Source organism: Bos grunniens, chromosome 21, assembly GCF_055505025.1.
Source record: "Bos grunniens cultivar Pamir isolate PY7600 chromosome 21, Bosgru_T2T1.0, whole genome shotgun sequence".
NCBI classification, from domain to species: Eukaryota; Metazoa; Chordata; class Mammalia; order Artiodactyla; family Bovidae; genus Bos; species Bos grunniens.
The window spans coordinates 2507810-2523655 of NC_141185.1; the positions used below are offsets into that span (position 1 = coordinate 2507810).

Here is a 15846-nt window from a genome sequence, read left to right on the forward strand (position 1 = left end):
GTCACTGTTAACTTTCAGGGAAAATGTGATTACAGGATATCCTTAAAATTGTTCATTCTCTGCAAATTCTTATCAAAATTACTTTTGGAGTCTTCTATTAAAATAAATAAGTCATGGGGATGCAATATACAGCATGGTGACTATAGTTAGTAATACTACATTGTATATTTGGAAGTTTATGACCAACCTAGGAGAAGGCTATGGCACCCCACTCCAGTTCTCTTGCCTGGAAACTCCCATGGACAGAGGAGCCTGGTAGGCTGCAGTCCAAGGGGTCGCTAAGGGTCAGACACGACTAAGCGACTTTTTCACTTTTCATGCATTGGAGAAGGAATGCACTTTTCACCTTTTCACTTTCATGCATTGGAGAAGGAAATGGCAACCCATTCCAGTGTTCTTGCCTGGAGAATCCCAGGGACGGGGGAGCCTGGTGGGCTTCCGTCTGTGGGGTTGCACAGAGTTGGACACGACTGAAGCGACGCAGCAGCAGATAGCATACTGAAAAGCAAAGACATTACTTTGCCAACAAAGGTCCGTCTAGTCAAGGCTATGGTTTTTCCAGTGGTCATGTATGGATATGAGAGTTGGACTGTGAAGAAGGCTGAGTGCCAAAGAATTGATGCTTTTGAACTGTGGTGTTGGAGAAGACTCTTGAGAGTTCCTTGGACTGCAAGGAGATCCAACCAGTCCATTCTGAAGGAGATCAGCCCTGGGATTTCTTTGGAAGGAATGATGCTAAAGCTGAAACTCCAGTACTTTGGCCACCTCATGCGAAGAGGTGACTCATTGGAAAAGACTCTGATGCTGGGAGGGATAGGGGGCAGGAGGAGAAGGGGACGACAGGGGATGAGATGGCTGGATGGCATCACTGACTCGATGGACGTGAGTCTGAGTGAACTCTGGGAGTTAGTAATGGACAGGGAGGCCTGGCGTGCTGCGATTCATGGGGTCACAAAGAGTCGGACATGACTGAGCGACTGAACTGAACTGAAGAGAATAAACATAAGTTCTCATCACAAGTAAAAAAAATTCTGTAGAGTGCTAAGAAGAGTGATTATTTTTTTAGCTCAGAGAACACATTTCAATCCATGAAAAGTTTCTGAAACTGAACAGATTAAATTTAATAAACACTACCTAATCTCTAGGGAGATTTTGTTAAGTGCAAGAATGAAGAGATGGATTTAGGTCAGTAGTATAATTTTGGACAATTACCTAACTTTTCTTTGATTTCTTTGCCTTAAGATTCAGCTGACACATGGAAAAGCACTCGGCAGGGTGCCTGGCACAAGATTAGGGCTCAGTCAATGTTCTGTATTGATAGAGCCCTTTGACATGCTGGGCAAACACCGTGTTCCTGCCTTGCAGCTAGACCTCACAGTGTCCTGGACAGAATCCGTCAGCTGTGACCACCTGTCTGCACTGTCACCATTGCTTTTATTGATTTCCTGTCAGACTGTGCGGTCTTTCCATCTCTCAGACATTTTTGGAGTAACTATAAACAGCCCCTGACATGAAGGATCTCATCCAGTGGGGTGGCGTGCATGCAACAAGAAACATCTGCAACAAAGCTAGTGACCCCACATGGTGACACTGTACACAGGGGCCCAGGGGGCAGGGCTTTGCAGGCAGAGAAGAACAGAGGAGCAAAACGTCGTGTCATTTCAGTCCTACACTCCCAGGCAGGTCATACAGCCCAGCAACACTTACACTAGGGACAGTGGAGCTCTTCTTCCGTTCAGGGATATCCGCCTTGTTAGGATTACTTGCGTTCCCAAGCATGGGACTGGCTGGAGCAATCCCCTTTCCTCCAACAGCACTGGCGCCTGGTTTCCGGGAGGGAACTCCGTCTTCTTTGAGGTCACTGTCTGCAGTGCTGGTCTGACTCCTTTTTGGATATGCCACAACTGAAGGAATAGCTGGTCCAGCTAAAATAAAGAATTCACTTTTTAAAATTCAGAGTATTTTATCTTCTGAATATTTTTAAAGTTTTATATTTTATCTTATGAAAATAAACTTTATAAGATGATCCAAGATTTATATTCATCTAATATAAAACAGTAAAATCTTCTAAGATGATTCCCATTCATGTATGCTTTCCCTATGCAATGAATTCAATTTTAAAATTTTACTTACTAGTCCCCAACTTTCTAAAAGTGTTTTGTTTCTTTTTTTTAATTAGTAAGCTTATATAGTTGTCCTGAAACATCTTCACAGGGTGTTCCTGGACAGATAAGTATGCACACACATCATGCAGAATAACTGCTTCACCTGGTACATCTGAGTGAATCTCATCCTTTTTGTACAAGAGATGCCTTCACCTTTTGGAAAAGGACAGTACAGATTTACAGGCCATTTCTTCTGACACTTTATCTTGCATCTTTTTTAAAGCACTCATGCTCATCTAGATAAACAGGAATTTGAGTCGATGAGGAAAGGCAGCACAAGCAGAGGAAAGCATGTTCCTCATGCAAGTGACTGGGAGGGCATGGGGTGTGGGTGCCGCAGCTCGCGCCTGCTCCCAGGAGGGTGCTTAGGGACATCATCCAGAGACTGTGATGACACAGGAGAGCTGGCGTTCAAAGGATTTTGGAAATGAACAAGGTAATTTGCATGTTCATTATAATGTCCAGTGGTAATCTTAAGACACAGCACCAAATGCTCAACATTTATGTTGAGAAAAGATTTTTATATACTTAGGTCTATTAATGGATGGAAGGGGAAGGGAGGGACTATGAGTTTGCGTCACTGTCCTCTGACTATACACACAGGATGGGCAAACAACAAGGCCTTACTGTACAGCAAAGGGAACTATAGTCAATATCTTGAGATAAACCATAATGGAAAAGAGTATAAAAAAGAGTGTATATTTATATATAACTGAGTATACATAAATACATTCTGTACAGCAGAAATTAACACAACATTGCAAATCAACTATATTTCAATAGAAAAATAAATCAATAAAAAAATAGGATGAAGTGGGGTACAGAAAAGCTACCTCTTGGACAAAAATCTAAATGGTAAACCTAGAGAATTCCCGGGCAGTCCAGTGGTTAGGACACTGCACTCTCACTGCCAAGGACTCGGGTTCTATTCCTGGGTGGGGAACTAAGATTCCACAAGCCACTCAGTTTGACCAAGAAATAATAAATATATAAACAGTAAATCTATTTGGAAATGAATTAAAAATGAACAGAGATTTGATTTCACTTGTGGGAAGAGAACAATTAAGCTCCCAGTTTGGCAATTTTAACATATAAAACAAAGAATCAGCCAAATGTAAGATGATACTACCCTTAAAACTTATTTTTATTCTCACTATCATGATACATCCAATGACATTCTAAACCTTTACGGTTACTATATCAATTTGTTTTCAACATCTATTATTTTGATTAAGAAAAAAAATTTCTTTTCATTTTAGGATTTGGGATTGTGCGTGGAGATGGCTGTTGATACAGCCCACTGACCTCATTCCTTCAAACCACTCCAGCTTTACTTGCATTGTGTGCAGTGTATTCAGTTCTACACACTTTAATCACACATACAGATTCATGTGTTCACCCTCTGCCACGACACAGAACAGTTCTGTCTCAAGGATTTTGAGGGCAACCCTTCAGAGCCACCTCTATTCCACAAGTCCCTTTCCTAAATCTGGCCAATCTGTTCTCACCTCTGTAATTTCCTCATTTCAAGAATGTTATATGAATACAGTCAATGCAACCTTCTGAGATTGCTTCCCCCTACTCAGCGTAACTCCCCCAAGATCCTTCCAAATTGCTGTATTTATCAACAATTTGCTCCTTTTCATTGCTGAGGAGTGTCCCATGTTGTTTCGTATCACACAAAAAAGTAACCGTTCCTTTTTAATTTTTTAGGGGCAAAGGGGGGTGTACTGCGCAGCTTTCCAGATCTTAGTTCCTTAACCAGGAACTGAATCTGTGCCATGAAAGTGCCTAGAGTCTTAACTAACCACTGGACCACCAGGGAATTCCCCCAAATATGACTTTTATGTAGTCAAATTTTTTAAGTCTTTTCTTTTGTGGCTTTTAGTGTTTGGGGCCATAGTTGAAAAGACCTTAACAAGTCCAAATTACAAAGAAATTATCTCATTTTTTTTTTAACATTTTTCTGGTTTCTGTTTATATATATTTACATCTTCATTTCAATTGGAATCCAACCTTGTGTAGGATGTGAGAAATGGATGCAGTTTTTTTTTTTCTGATCACTACCAACTACCCCAATACCATTTATTAATAGAATAGTGAGTCTTCAGCATTTTTTTTTAAATAAAAGAATCCCTTACACATCTGATGAAGAGCTCCCTTCCAAGGAAAAAATATACACACGTGGCAGCAGGGTGGGGGGGGTGTTCACACAGGGGACCCAAACGAAAAACACAAAGAAAATTTGTTACCATTTTACAGAAGCAGGCATATATAAGTCAGTGGCATTGAGAGCTAGAGGACAAGAGGAGAGATGAGGGTGGGAGGCTGAGCTGGACTGGCCAGGCTGCCTGCCGCACCTGGATGTGCTTTACGAGACCCCAGTACTTGGAACCTAGCCCATTCTTAGCACTTATATGAACAGTGCCAGAGGCATAATCAATTCTTCTTTTATTGCTGACCACTATCTTCATCCCCAAAGAGAGTAAAAAAGAATATGGAATCGGGTCTGCGATCTGTGTACAGAACTTCCTGATATGTTCCTTTGTGAATTTTTTTAGTATTAAAGGCTCCAAGAAGGCAGGATGACCATCACCACACAAGCAGCGCGACAGCGGCAGTGGTGGGCTAGTGGGCTGAGCCCGAGCCAGGGCCAGGAGTGCTGGGTCCTGTTGCGAGCACTCCACTTCCATTTAACCCCAGAAAACCTGGTGAGCAATCTTGACCTATTTCTTTATTGCCAGTACGGGGGGGTTTGGTGATCTCTTTTTAGCTCTACAATCTTCTGAGCTGGGAAAAGGGCATTACTAATCCAGACAGATTCTGCTTAAGGAAGAATGAACTTACTAAGACAGTCATTAGGGACGTGAGAAAACTAATACCAGGTTTCTTCCAGGATTTAGGAACAATTCTCTTTATTTAAATTCAGAGCAACACGTAGGCATTTCGCTAATTGCTCTGTACCTAGTACACAGAAAAACCCCTCCTTGCTAGCAACGAATATGAACACAAAAGACTGAGACCCAGATCAACACTTGATTTACAAATGCCATCTGCAAAATTCTGGCATCAGACAGGCTCTGAGCTCTCAGTTTCAGCCTGGAAAACAGCAGACGTGCAGACAGCTTACTGACAGCATCAGTAAGCAGTACAATGTGCTGCTTCAGCCTAAACCACACAGAGGCACTGGCAGCAGGAAGAGAAATGGAAACCAAGCAAACAGTCATCACTTTCGGCACAAAGCCAAAGCTGTAGACACCTGGAATACTCTGTACAGTTCTAAGTGCCAGCTCTCAAGGTGGAAGAACACAGGAGGACAAAGCCCAGGGAAGGGAAGTGAACTGAACAAAGAAATGAACGAGGATTCCATGTGAGGATGTATTTTTAAAAGTCAGGACTAGGCCAACATAAATTTGTGCACTGGAATTAAAGGAATTAACACGTGAATAAATGCACATCTGCTAGAGTCTCTGGATTCCAACAAACGGGACTGCCTTGAAGGCAGAATAATTGGCACGTGTGGTAAGCATCCTTTTGGGTCCTAAGTCTCACGAAAGATTGACTCTATGGTGAAAATGTAAGAGTGAGGGTGTTTAGACACGTGGACAGTTAAGAGTGTGGTCGAGAATGACATGAGTCAAAAATTTAAACCAATTAAGGCAAAACTGGTGTACTATACATTTTCCAGGGCTGTGCTGTCCATGGTGGTAGCCACTGGCCACATGTGGCTTTATAAATTTAACTTCGACAAAACTGAAAATCACTTTCTCCATTCAAGTGCTTGATAAATTCCCATGTGGCTCAGGTTTCTACCCAGCCAGGCCTTGTCAACCCAAGACTAAGTGTACCAAGGAGTGTACCAAGTTGAGTGTACCTTGGTACATTGAGTGTACGAAGGACTGCTTTGCAAGAAATGCTAAGAAGGGCAATCAAGCAACCTTAACCCCAGGAGGCCATAAGCAAAAGGATGCTTGGCAATGTCAGGAGGCCTCTTGGTTAACGGGAGGCCTGGAACACGCTGGAACGATCTCAAACTTACGCACCGTGGTCACTGTAACGCCTCTGCTTCTGGCTTGAAGAGACGCTTCTCTGCACTTTGTGGTGAGGAGACTGGCCAGTACTGTTGTTGAGGTCACTGCTTGGCCTAACCTTAGCAAGTGAAAGATTGCTGCTAGAACTGGAATCACTAGCATCCAGCTAAGAGAAAATGAGAAAAACAGAGCAAACCACAACACGAGCCCAAATGGTTTATTATGAAACTAAACTTCTCATAACACACAAACCTCTTACAAATTGTTCATTTAGAGAGAAAAACCACAGTGTACAAAAGAGACACCCTAAACTCAGGCAATAGTATTTTTCTGACTACTGGAAAAATTCACACAAGGATAGATATTTATGTCCTTCTAGGCTTTTTCAAAAAACTAAAAATGCTCTATTTCATCTGATACTTTACACCATTTTAAAAGTATCACTGACTACATAGGTTAACTTAACAAAAGCTAAGTTAATTAAAGTTTATTCTCTTAAAGCTAAAATAGTAGCTCATAATAGTCACAGGAGGTAAATCTGAAGGTAATTTGAAGTCATTTGAAGGTAAATTTAAAAATATCATCAATGTTATACACACTAAAAAAACCCAAAACTAATTATTACATGAGCTAATAATTCACAAAAAGGATATTATACATTTTTATCTGGTTATACTTACCTCTGAAGATTTTCTCCCCAACAATAAATATGTAGCTGTGATTTCATCATATTTCATCTTACTAAGAGATTCTTGAATTTCTTCTTGTGTATATCCCATTCCCACCATAATATCTAAAAGAAGGGCATAATACAGTTTATGGGTTTCCTTTGGTTAAGAAATCATTACATTACAGGGTAAACTAATTTCCTTCATTTGACTGAAAAGATCACACATTGTTCTAACATAAATGGGCAGTTGGCTTATTTCTGAGTTACTGAGTACTATTACAGGGCCTGCAGATAACTTCCTAAATATGACAAAACATATTAGCTGCTTCATGTAACCTACATTTATCCCAGTTATAATCCCTGTTTTGGTGGGTTGTGTCCCACTCTTGTGATCCCATGGACTGTAGCCCACCAGGCTCCTCTGTCCACGGGATATTCCAGGCAGGAACAGTGGAGCAATTTGCCATTTCCTTCTCCAGGGGATCTTCCCGACCCAGGGATTGAACCTGGGTCTCCTGCATTGCACGCAGACTGTTTACTGACTGAGCTACCAGGGAAGCCCATCCCTGTCTTAGGTGTACACATATAAGTGAAGGGAAAAGTATGTTACTTGCACATACACCAGCATGCAGGCACAGAGTAATTACCTATTCTTTTCTGGTCTGAGATGTCCAGTTCTGGTTCAACGAACGGTTTCAGCTCATCATCCTCATGCCCTGCGTTGATCCACCTGTCCTTCATGATTTGCTGAAAGGTGAACTGGGTCGTTAGCAGTATAAATGAAGCATTCTGATAATCACAATATTTAGGGAAATTTATTCTCAACATTTCATCAATTATGGTTCAAACGATAACTTTTTAAAAATGTCTCAATCTTGTTTAAAAAAAAAAACAAAAAACCCAGGATAGTATTCAATATGGCATACAAACTAAGCAAAATTCTAAAAATACGTTTAAAGACTCTCCACTGTTGTTCTTTATTCCACTTATGTGATTACCTCTAGAGTGCCTCGTTTTATTGGATTTAGCACCAGGAAACGTTTGAGAAGGTTTTCACAGTCTGTGGACATGTAGAAAGGGATTCTGTATTTCCCTCTTAATACTCGCTCTCTCAGTTCCTTTGGGGAGGTAGAGAGGAAAGAAAACTACTAAGTCAACTTTTAGGTTAAAAAAGAACCCAACTCCCCCACTGAAACAACACTGACACGTTAACTCTTATCATTTGACAAAATCCTTTAAGCTTTTTGAAGAACTAGGATGAAACTGCTTCATATACCTTTAGGTTCTGCCCATCAAAGGGGAGCGACCCGCTGACTAGAGTGTAAAGAATGACGCCGAGGCTCCACACGTCCACTTCCGGCCCATCGTATTTCTTGCCCTGGAAGAGCTCTGGGGCCGCATACGGAGGACTGCCACAAAACGTATCCAGTTTACTGCCAACAGTAAATTCATTGCTAAAACCAAAGTCAGCTATTTTAATGTTCATATCAGCATCTAACAATAGATTTTCAGCCTAGAGGGAAAACATCAAGACAAAAATGAAATTTAACAAAAAAATATAGTGAACTGTGAGAGAATTAGGCATTTCATAAAACCTTTCTGTAATGATATAAACTTAATATATCCTAATGAATAAGAAAACATTCTTTCTAGAGAGAAAAAAAAAGATAATTCAGAATACCTAATGTTCTAGCATTAACCACCAACAAGAGGTGCACGGTACAGTGGTCCCTCGGTCTTCTGAGGGCACTGGCTCGGGCACCATGGACACCATCCTCCACCATCATATAAAACGGTCCAGCCAGCCAGCCCTCCTAAGCCACAGATGCAGAACCTGGGGGTATGGGGGCCCAACTGTATAGATCAATTCCAGCACCAATTTAAACAGCAAATGTTCATGACAAAACAATATTGGAAGAGCTTATTCAGCTAAGAATAAGGGGCTTTTAAAAAACAGATCCTTCTAAGTATCCTTTTAAATGGACAGTCACATTTTACAAACACTGCTAAATAAGGTGTATAATGGCTATTACTGAGAACAGGGGCATCCTAAACTTCATTTAAGACAGAGATCACAGTCATGCCTGCTTGTCTTGAGAGACATTTAGGCAATTATACACCAGGTGTTATATTAGTGTCTGGATGCACAGACAGACAGGGTCCTGCCCTCAGAAAGCTCACAGTTTACAAAGGGAGGGGAGGAAAAACCTGCAGCTATACTCCAGGCCCCCAGTGCTGTGACCGAGAAGAGGGGAGTGGTGGGCCCGGCACTGAGAGGTGCGGTCTGGCTTCCTAACCAGATGGACTGAACCACTGCGAGGATTAGGTGATGGCAGTGGATGTGTCAACGTGAGGGATTTCAAGCACAGTAACGGTCTGAAAACCCAGAGGGTGAGACAGAACATGGTTTGCTCAAGAAACCGAAAGGCAGAGTACGGTAGAGAGGGCTGCGGACACGGCTATGGCTGAATTACAAATGGCTAAGCGACTTGAATTTGGCAGTAAGGAGTTCATGATCTGAGCCACAGTCAGCCCCTGGTATTATTTTTGTTGACTGTATAGAGCTTCTCCATCTTTGGCTGCAAAGAATATAATCAATTTGATTTCGGTGTTGACCATCTGGTGATGTCCATGTGTAGAGTCTTCTCTTGTGTTGTTGGAAGAGGGTGTTTGCTATGACCAGTGCATTTTCTTGGCAAAACTCTATTAGTCTTTGCCCTGCTTCATTCTGTATTCCAAGGCCAAATTTGCCTTTTACTCCAGGTGTTTCTTGACTTCCTACTTTTGCATTCCAGTTCCCTCTAATGATGGCATCTGGTCCCATCACTTCATGGGAAATAGATGGGGAAACAGTGGAAACAGTGTCAGACTTTATTTTTTGGGGCTCCAAAATCACTACAGATGGTGACTGCAGCCATGAAATTAAAAGACGCTTACTCCTTGGAAGCAAAGTTATGACCAACCTAGATAGCATGTTGAAAAGCAGAGACATTACTTTGCCAACAAAGGTCCGTCTAGTCAAGGCTATGGTTTTTCCAGTGGTCATGTATGGATGTGACAGTTGGACTGTGAAGAAAGCTGAGCACCAAAGAATTGATGCTTTTGAACTGTGGTGTTGGAGAAGACTTTTGAGAGTCCCTTGGACTGCAAGGAGATCCAACCAGTCCATTCTGAAGGAGATCAGCCCTGGGATTTCTTTGGAAGGAATGATGCTAAAGCTGAAACTCCAGTACTTTGGCCACCTCATGCGAAGGTGGCCGGCCCCCAATCCCCCCCAGCATCACAGTCTTTTCCAATGAGTCAACAGGAGAAGGGGATGACAGAGGATGAGATGGCTGGATGGCATCACTGACTTGATGGACCTGAGTCTGAGTGAACTCTGGGAGTTGGTGATGGACAGGAGGCCTGGCATGCTGCGATTCATGGGGTTGCAACGAGTTGGACACGACTATGTGACTGAACTGAACTGAAGCGACTTATATTCAGGAAGTTTAGCTTTTTATCCTAAGGGCAATGGGAAGCCACTGAGAAGTCATTCAAGCAGGGAAATGACAAGTTTTATTTGTGTGTGTGGTTTTTTAAAAAAACATTTATTTACTTATTTGGCTGTGCTGGGTCTTAGTTGTAGCATGTGGGATCTAGTTCCCTGACCAGGGATCAAACCTGGGCACCGAATGCAGGAGGCCCAGAGTCTTAGCCAGTGGACCTCCAGGGAAGTCCCACAACAATCTTATTTGTGTTTTTAAAGGACCATTCTGGTTGCAGTGTAGGAAAGAGGCAAAATTGGAAGCAGGGAGGACCAGGCAGGAGGCTAGTGCAGTGATCCGGCCCTGGACACAAGGGGACTAGAACTGGACAGTGCAAGTGGGGACGGAGAAAAATCACACTGGGGACGGAGAAAATCACACTCAGGAACACGCAGGGAGCAGCAGCAGGGACCTGAGGACCGAGGTGGCGTCAGAGCAAAGGAGACAGAGGCACCTGGGGTGCATCAGTCGCCACAATGAAAAATACAAATTTAAGTTTAGCAAGGGAGAGTTTAGGTATCTAACGTGCTAAATCAAGCTGCCTGGGGGTTGCTGAGGAGCTGTCCTTCTGTCAGCTGGACACTGAGTCCTGGAAGAGAGCTCTGGGTGCAGGAACAGATCTGGGGGTTAGCAAACCAGAGGTGATGGAGTGAATGTGAATGCAGCAAGGGTGGGTGAACAGAGGAACAAGCGAATCAGTAAACAACAGTTATGTGAGGAGAGAGAAGAAGTGATCACCAAGTTAACAAAGAATCTAGACAATGTTTAGAGAAAAATGGCTGTAAAGGTGAAGAGAATAAAAGGGTATATTGGGAAGAAGAACTGGGGTGGGAGGTTCTTAGGTAGAAGAGGGTGTGGATGTAAGCATGTTTTACACATGCTGCTATTGAGGCGCCAGCAGAGACAGGAGGTGAAGAAGGAGGGGTGGGAGGAGACAGCAAAGCAGCCTGGGAGGGAGGGACACAGATCCTGAACACCAGAGGGGTCAGCAGCAGTGCTGTGCTGTCCTGTGACAAGAGGAAAACTCTGAAAGGTCAAGGGTGGATGCAGGTGCAGCTAAGCTGAGGGCCTGCTGGGAAACAGGGAGTTTCTGCCTGCTGTTTCTATTTTCTCTGTGCAGTAGGAAACCTGAGCCTATGCCAGGAATGTGGGCAAAGGCGGAGAACCGTGCAGTCGGTCTCAAATAGCCGCTGCTGTTAATAGGAGAGAATGCTGACTAGGGAGACAGAAAAGGGTGAGGGCAGCACTCAGCATGCTGTCCAGGGGAAAGCGTGCATTTCTGGGAGTGCTCAGCTGTTGGGTGGTGGGTGATTTTTCTCCAGAGACCAACAATAAGCTGCTTTAACTAAAATGGAAACTAAACCTTAGGATTCCTTCTAAATTTACTAACACAATCTAATGTATCCCTCATTTGTGTCGTGAGCAGCAGGAGCTGAACACACACAAGGAAAGCGTACACGAGTAAGGGCACGTGGCTCACCTTGAGGTCTCTGTGAACGATGCGCTTCTGGTGGCAGTACTGCACTGCAGACACAATCTGGACAGGAGAGAGGCAAGGCCATTAACCGTCACCGACGCAGACTCACGGTCAAGACAGAAAAACGCCTCTAATGTCCACATACGCAAAGCACTCAGTGGGCACTTCAACGGCTGTGTAGATCTCTACAGATAATTTTCTTATGCTTTATACCTTTCAATTTGGAGAGACTGAGGGGTAAGTGCAAGAAGAGCTAGGTGAGGCTGTTCTCTCCAGTTTTAACTATAAAGTCTCTTCTCAGGCCCTGTCCCTCAACATTCCAGTTATTTCTAAGTGTGGTGCTGGGGCCCAGCAAACCACTGGGACCCAGAGCCCAGAATCAGAAGGCTCTCCACGCCCACGCTATCAGCTCACAGCCCAGCCGGCAGCGGCAGACCCTCCGCACCAGGTGTGTCATCAGGCTGCCTCTCTTCTGCCATCCGCTCCTGACAACACTCTCCTCCTTTTGGCTAATGTAGGTTCAAGGGCAGCAAAAATGACTTCACCTCTCTAATGACCAGTGTCCTCTTTCTTAAAATGGAAGAATGAATGTTGTAATGCATGTGAACTACAAACTATTAAAACTATTATGTGCTTTATCAATAAGAATCTCTTCTACACTTAGCAAATGATATCCTTTTATTTAGCCAACTTTTGATTACTCCTGGGATTAGCACTGTTATTATTCCTATTATTTTCAGCTGCACAGCACAGCTTGCAGGATCTTCGTTTCCCAACCCTAGGGATTGAACCTGGGTCCTCAGCTGTGACAGTGCCAAGTCCCAAACACTGGACCGCCAGGGAATTCCCTGATTGGCACTGTTAAATAACTGCTCTAGAAATTTAACAGTTACTACCAACTTTCAAGACTCTTATCCTAAAACTTTATAAGCTTTATTAAAGTTTTATATGATTATAAAAATTTTAGGAAATACAGAAAGTACATACAAGAATATGCTTTTATAACCATCAAAGGCAAAATGAAAGGAAAATGATATGAAAAGGCAAAATGATAGGATACTGAAAGAGGAACTCCCCAGGTCGGTAGGTACCCAATATGCTATTGGAGATCAATGGACAAATAACTCCAGAAAGAATGAAGGAAGGGAGCCAAAGCAAAAACAATACCCAGTTGTGGATGTGACTGGTGATAAAAGGAAGGTCTGATGCTGTAAAGAGCAATATTGTATAGGAACCTGGAATGTCAGGTCCATGAATCAAGGCAAATTGGAAGTGGTCAAACAGGAGATGACAAGAGTGAACGTCAACGTTCTAGGAATCAGCGAACTAAAACGGACTGGAATGGGTGAATTTAACTCAGAAGACCATTATATCTATTACTGCGGGCAGGAATCCCTTAGAAGAAATGGAGTAGCCATCATGGTCAACAAAAGAGTCCAAAATGCAGTACTTGGATGCAATCTCAAAAACAACAGAATGATCTCTGTTCGTTTCCAAGGAAAACCATTCAATATCACAGTAATCCAAGTCTATGCCCCAACTAGTAATGCTGAAGAAGCTGAAGTTGAACAGTTCTATGAAGACCTACAAGACCTTTTAGAACTAACACCCAAAAAAGATGTCCTTTTCATTATAGGGGACTGGAATGCAAAAGTAGGAAGTCAAGAACACCTGGAGTAACAGGCAAATTTGACCTTGGAATACGGAATGAGGCAGGGCAAAGATTAATAGAGTTTTGCCAAGAGAACGCACTGGTCATAGAAAACACCCTCTTCCAACAACACAAGAGAAGACTCTACAAATGGACATCACCAGATGGTAAACACCAAAATCAGATTGATTATATTCTTTGCAGCCAAAGATGGAGAAGCTCTATACAGTCAACAAAAACAAGACCAGGAGTTGACTGTGGCTCAGATCATGAACTCCTTATTACCAAATTCAGACTTAAATTGAAGAAAGTAGGGAAAACCACTAGACAATCAGGTATGACCTAAATCAAATCCCTTATGATTATACAGTGGAAGTGAGAAATAGATTTAAGGGACTAGATCTGATAGAGTGCCTGATGAACTATGGACTGAGGTTTGTGACACTGTACAGGAGACAGGGATCAAGACCACCCCCATGGAAAAGAAATGCAAAACAGCAAAACGGCTGTCTGGGGAGGCCTTATAAATAGCTGTGAAAAGACGAGAAGTGAAAAGCAAAGGAGAAAAGGAAAGATAGAAGCATCTGAATGCAGAGTTCCAAAGAATAGCAAGAAGAGATAAGAAAGCCTTCCTCAGCAATCAATGCAAAGAAATAGAGGAAAACAACAGAATGGGAAAGACTAGGGATCTCTTCAAGAAAATCAGAGACACCAAGGGAACATTTCATGCAAAGATGGGCTCGATAAAGGACAGAAATGGTATGGACCTAACAGAAGCAGAAGATATTAAGAAGAGGTGGCAAGAATACACAGAAGAACTGAACAAAAAGATCTTCACGACCAAGATAATCATGATGGTATGATCACTGACCAAGAGCCAGACATCCTGGAATGTGAAGTCAAGTGGGCCTTAGAAAGCATCATTACGAACAAAGCTAGTTGAGGGGATGGAATTCCAGTTGAGCTATTTCAAATCCTGAAAGATGATGCTGTGAAAGTGCTGCACTCAATATGCCAGCAAATTTGGAAAACTCAGCAGTGGCCACAGGACTGGAAAAGGTCAGTTTTCATTCCAATCCCAAAGAAAGGCAATGCCAAAGAATGCTCAAACGACTGCACAATTGCACTCATCTCACATGCTAGTAAAGCAATGCTCAAAATTCTCCAAGCCAGGCTTCAGCAATACGTGAACCGTGAACTTCCAGATGTTCAAGCTGGTTTTAGAAAAGGCAGAGGAACCAGACATCAAATTGCCAACATCTGCTGGATCATGGAAAAAGCAAGGGAGTTCCAGAAAAAACATCTATTTCTGCTTTATTGACTGTGCCAAAGCCTTTGACTGTGTGGATCACAATAAACTGTGGAAAATTCTGAAAGAGATGGGAATACCAGACCACCTGACCTGCCTCTTGAGAAACCTATATGCAGGCCAGGAAGCAACAGTTAGAACTGGACATGGAACAACAGACTGGTTCCAAATAGGAAAAGGAGTATGTCAAGGCTGTATACTGTCACCCTGCTTATTTAACTTATATGCAGAGTACATCATGAGAAACGCTGGGCTGGAAGACGCACAAGCTGGAATCAAGATTGCCGGGAGAAATATCAATAACTTCAGATATGCAGATGACACCACCCTTATGGCAGAAAGTGAAGAGGAACTAAAAAGCCTCTTGATGAGAGTGAAAGAGGAGATTGAAAATGTTGGCTTAAAGCTCAACATTCAGAAAACGAAGATCATGGCATCCGGTCCCATCACTTCATGGGAAATAGATGGGGAAACGGTGGAAACAGTGTCAGACTTTATTTTTGGGGGCTCCAAAATCACTGCAGATGGTGACTGCAGCCATGAAATTAAAAGACGCTTACTCCTTGGAAGGAAAGTTACGGCCAACCTAGATAGCATATTCAAAAGCAGAGACATTACTTTGCCAACAAAGGTCCATCTAATCAAGGCTATGGTTTTTCCAGTGGTCATGTATGGATGTGACAGTTGGACTGTGAAGAAAGCTGAGCACCAAAGAATTGATGCTTTTGAACTGTGGTGTTGGAGAAGACTCTTGAGAGAGTCCCTTGGACTGCAAGGAGATCCAACCAGTCCATTCTGAAGGAGATCAGCCCTGGGATTTCTTTGGAAGGAATGATGCTAAAGCTGAAACTCCAGTACTTTGGCCACCTCATGCGAAGAGCTGACTCATTGGAAAAGACTCTGATGCTGGGAGGGATTGGGGGCAGGAGGAGAAGGGGACGACAGAGGATGAGATGGCTGGATGGCATCACCGACTCGATGGATGTGAGTCTGAGTGAACTCCGAGAGTTGGTGAT

The 15846-nt window shown here is 42.9% G+C and overlaps 1 protein-coding gene across 14 annotated transcripts in view; it reads right to left on the minus strand.

Moving 5' to 3' along the window:
- The window catches only part of MARK3 (microtubule affinity regulating kinase 3), a 116149-nt gene that overhangs the window by 17660 nt on the left and 82643 nt on the right, over positions 1 to 15846 (minus strand). For 9 of the 14 annotated variants that reach the window (XM_086362778.1, XM_086362775.1, XM_086362776.1 and 6 more), the window contains 7 exons: positions 11874 to 11930; positions 8143 to 8379; positions 7865 to 7984; positions 7514 to 7613; positions 6877 to 6989; positions 6209 to 6362; positions 1708 to 1925 (listed from right to left, as the gene is read on the minus strand). In XM_086362778.1, the coding sequence (XP_086218904.1) occupies positions 1708 to 1925; positions 6209 to 6362; positions 6877 to 6989; positions 7514 to 7613; positions 7865 to 7984; positions 8143 to 8379; positions 11874 to 11930 (999 nt within the window). The remainder of the gene's footprint in view (positions 1 to 1707; positions 1926 to 6208; positions 6363 to 6876; positions 6990 to 7513; positions 7614 to 7864; positions 7985 to 8142; positions 8380 to 11873; positions 11931 to 15846) is intronic. The other 5 variants (XM_086362781.1, XM_086362779.1, XM_086362780.1 and 2 more) reach the window with 1 other exon arrangement.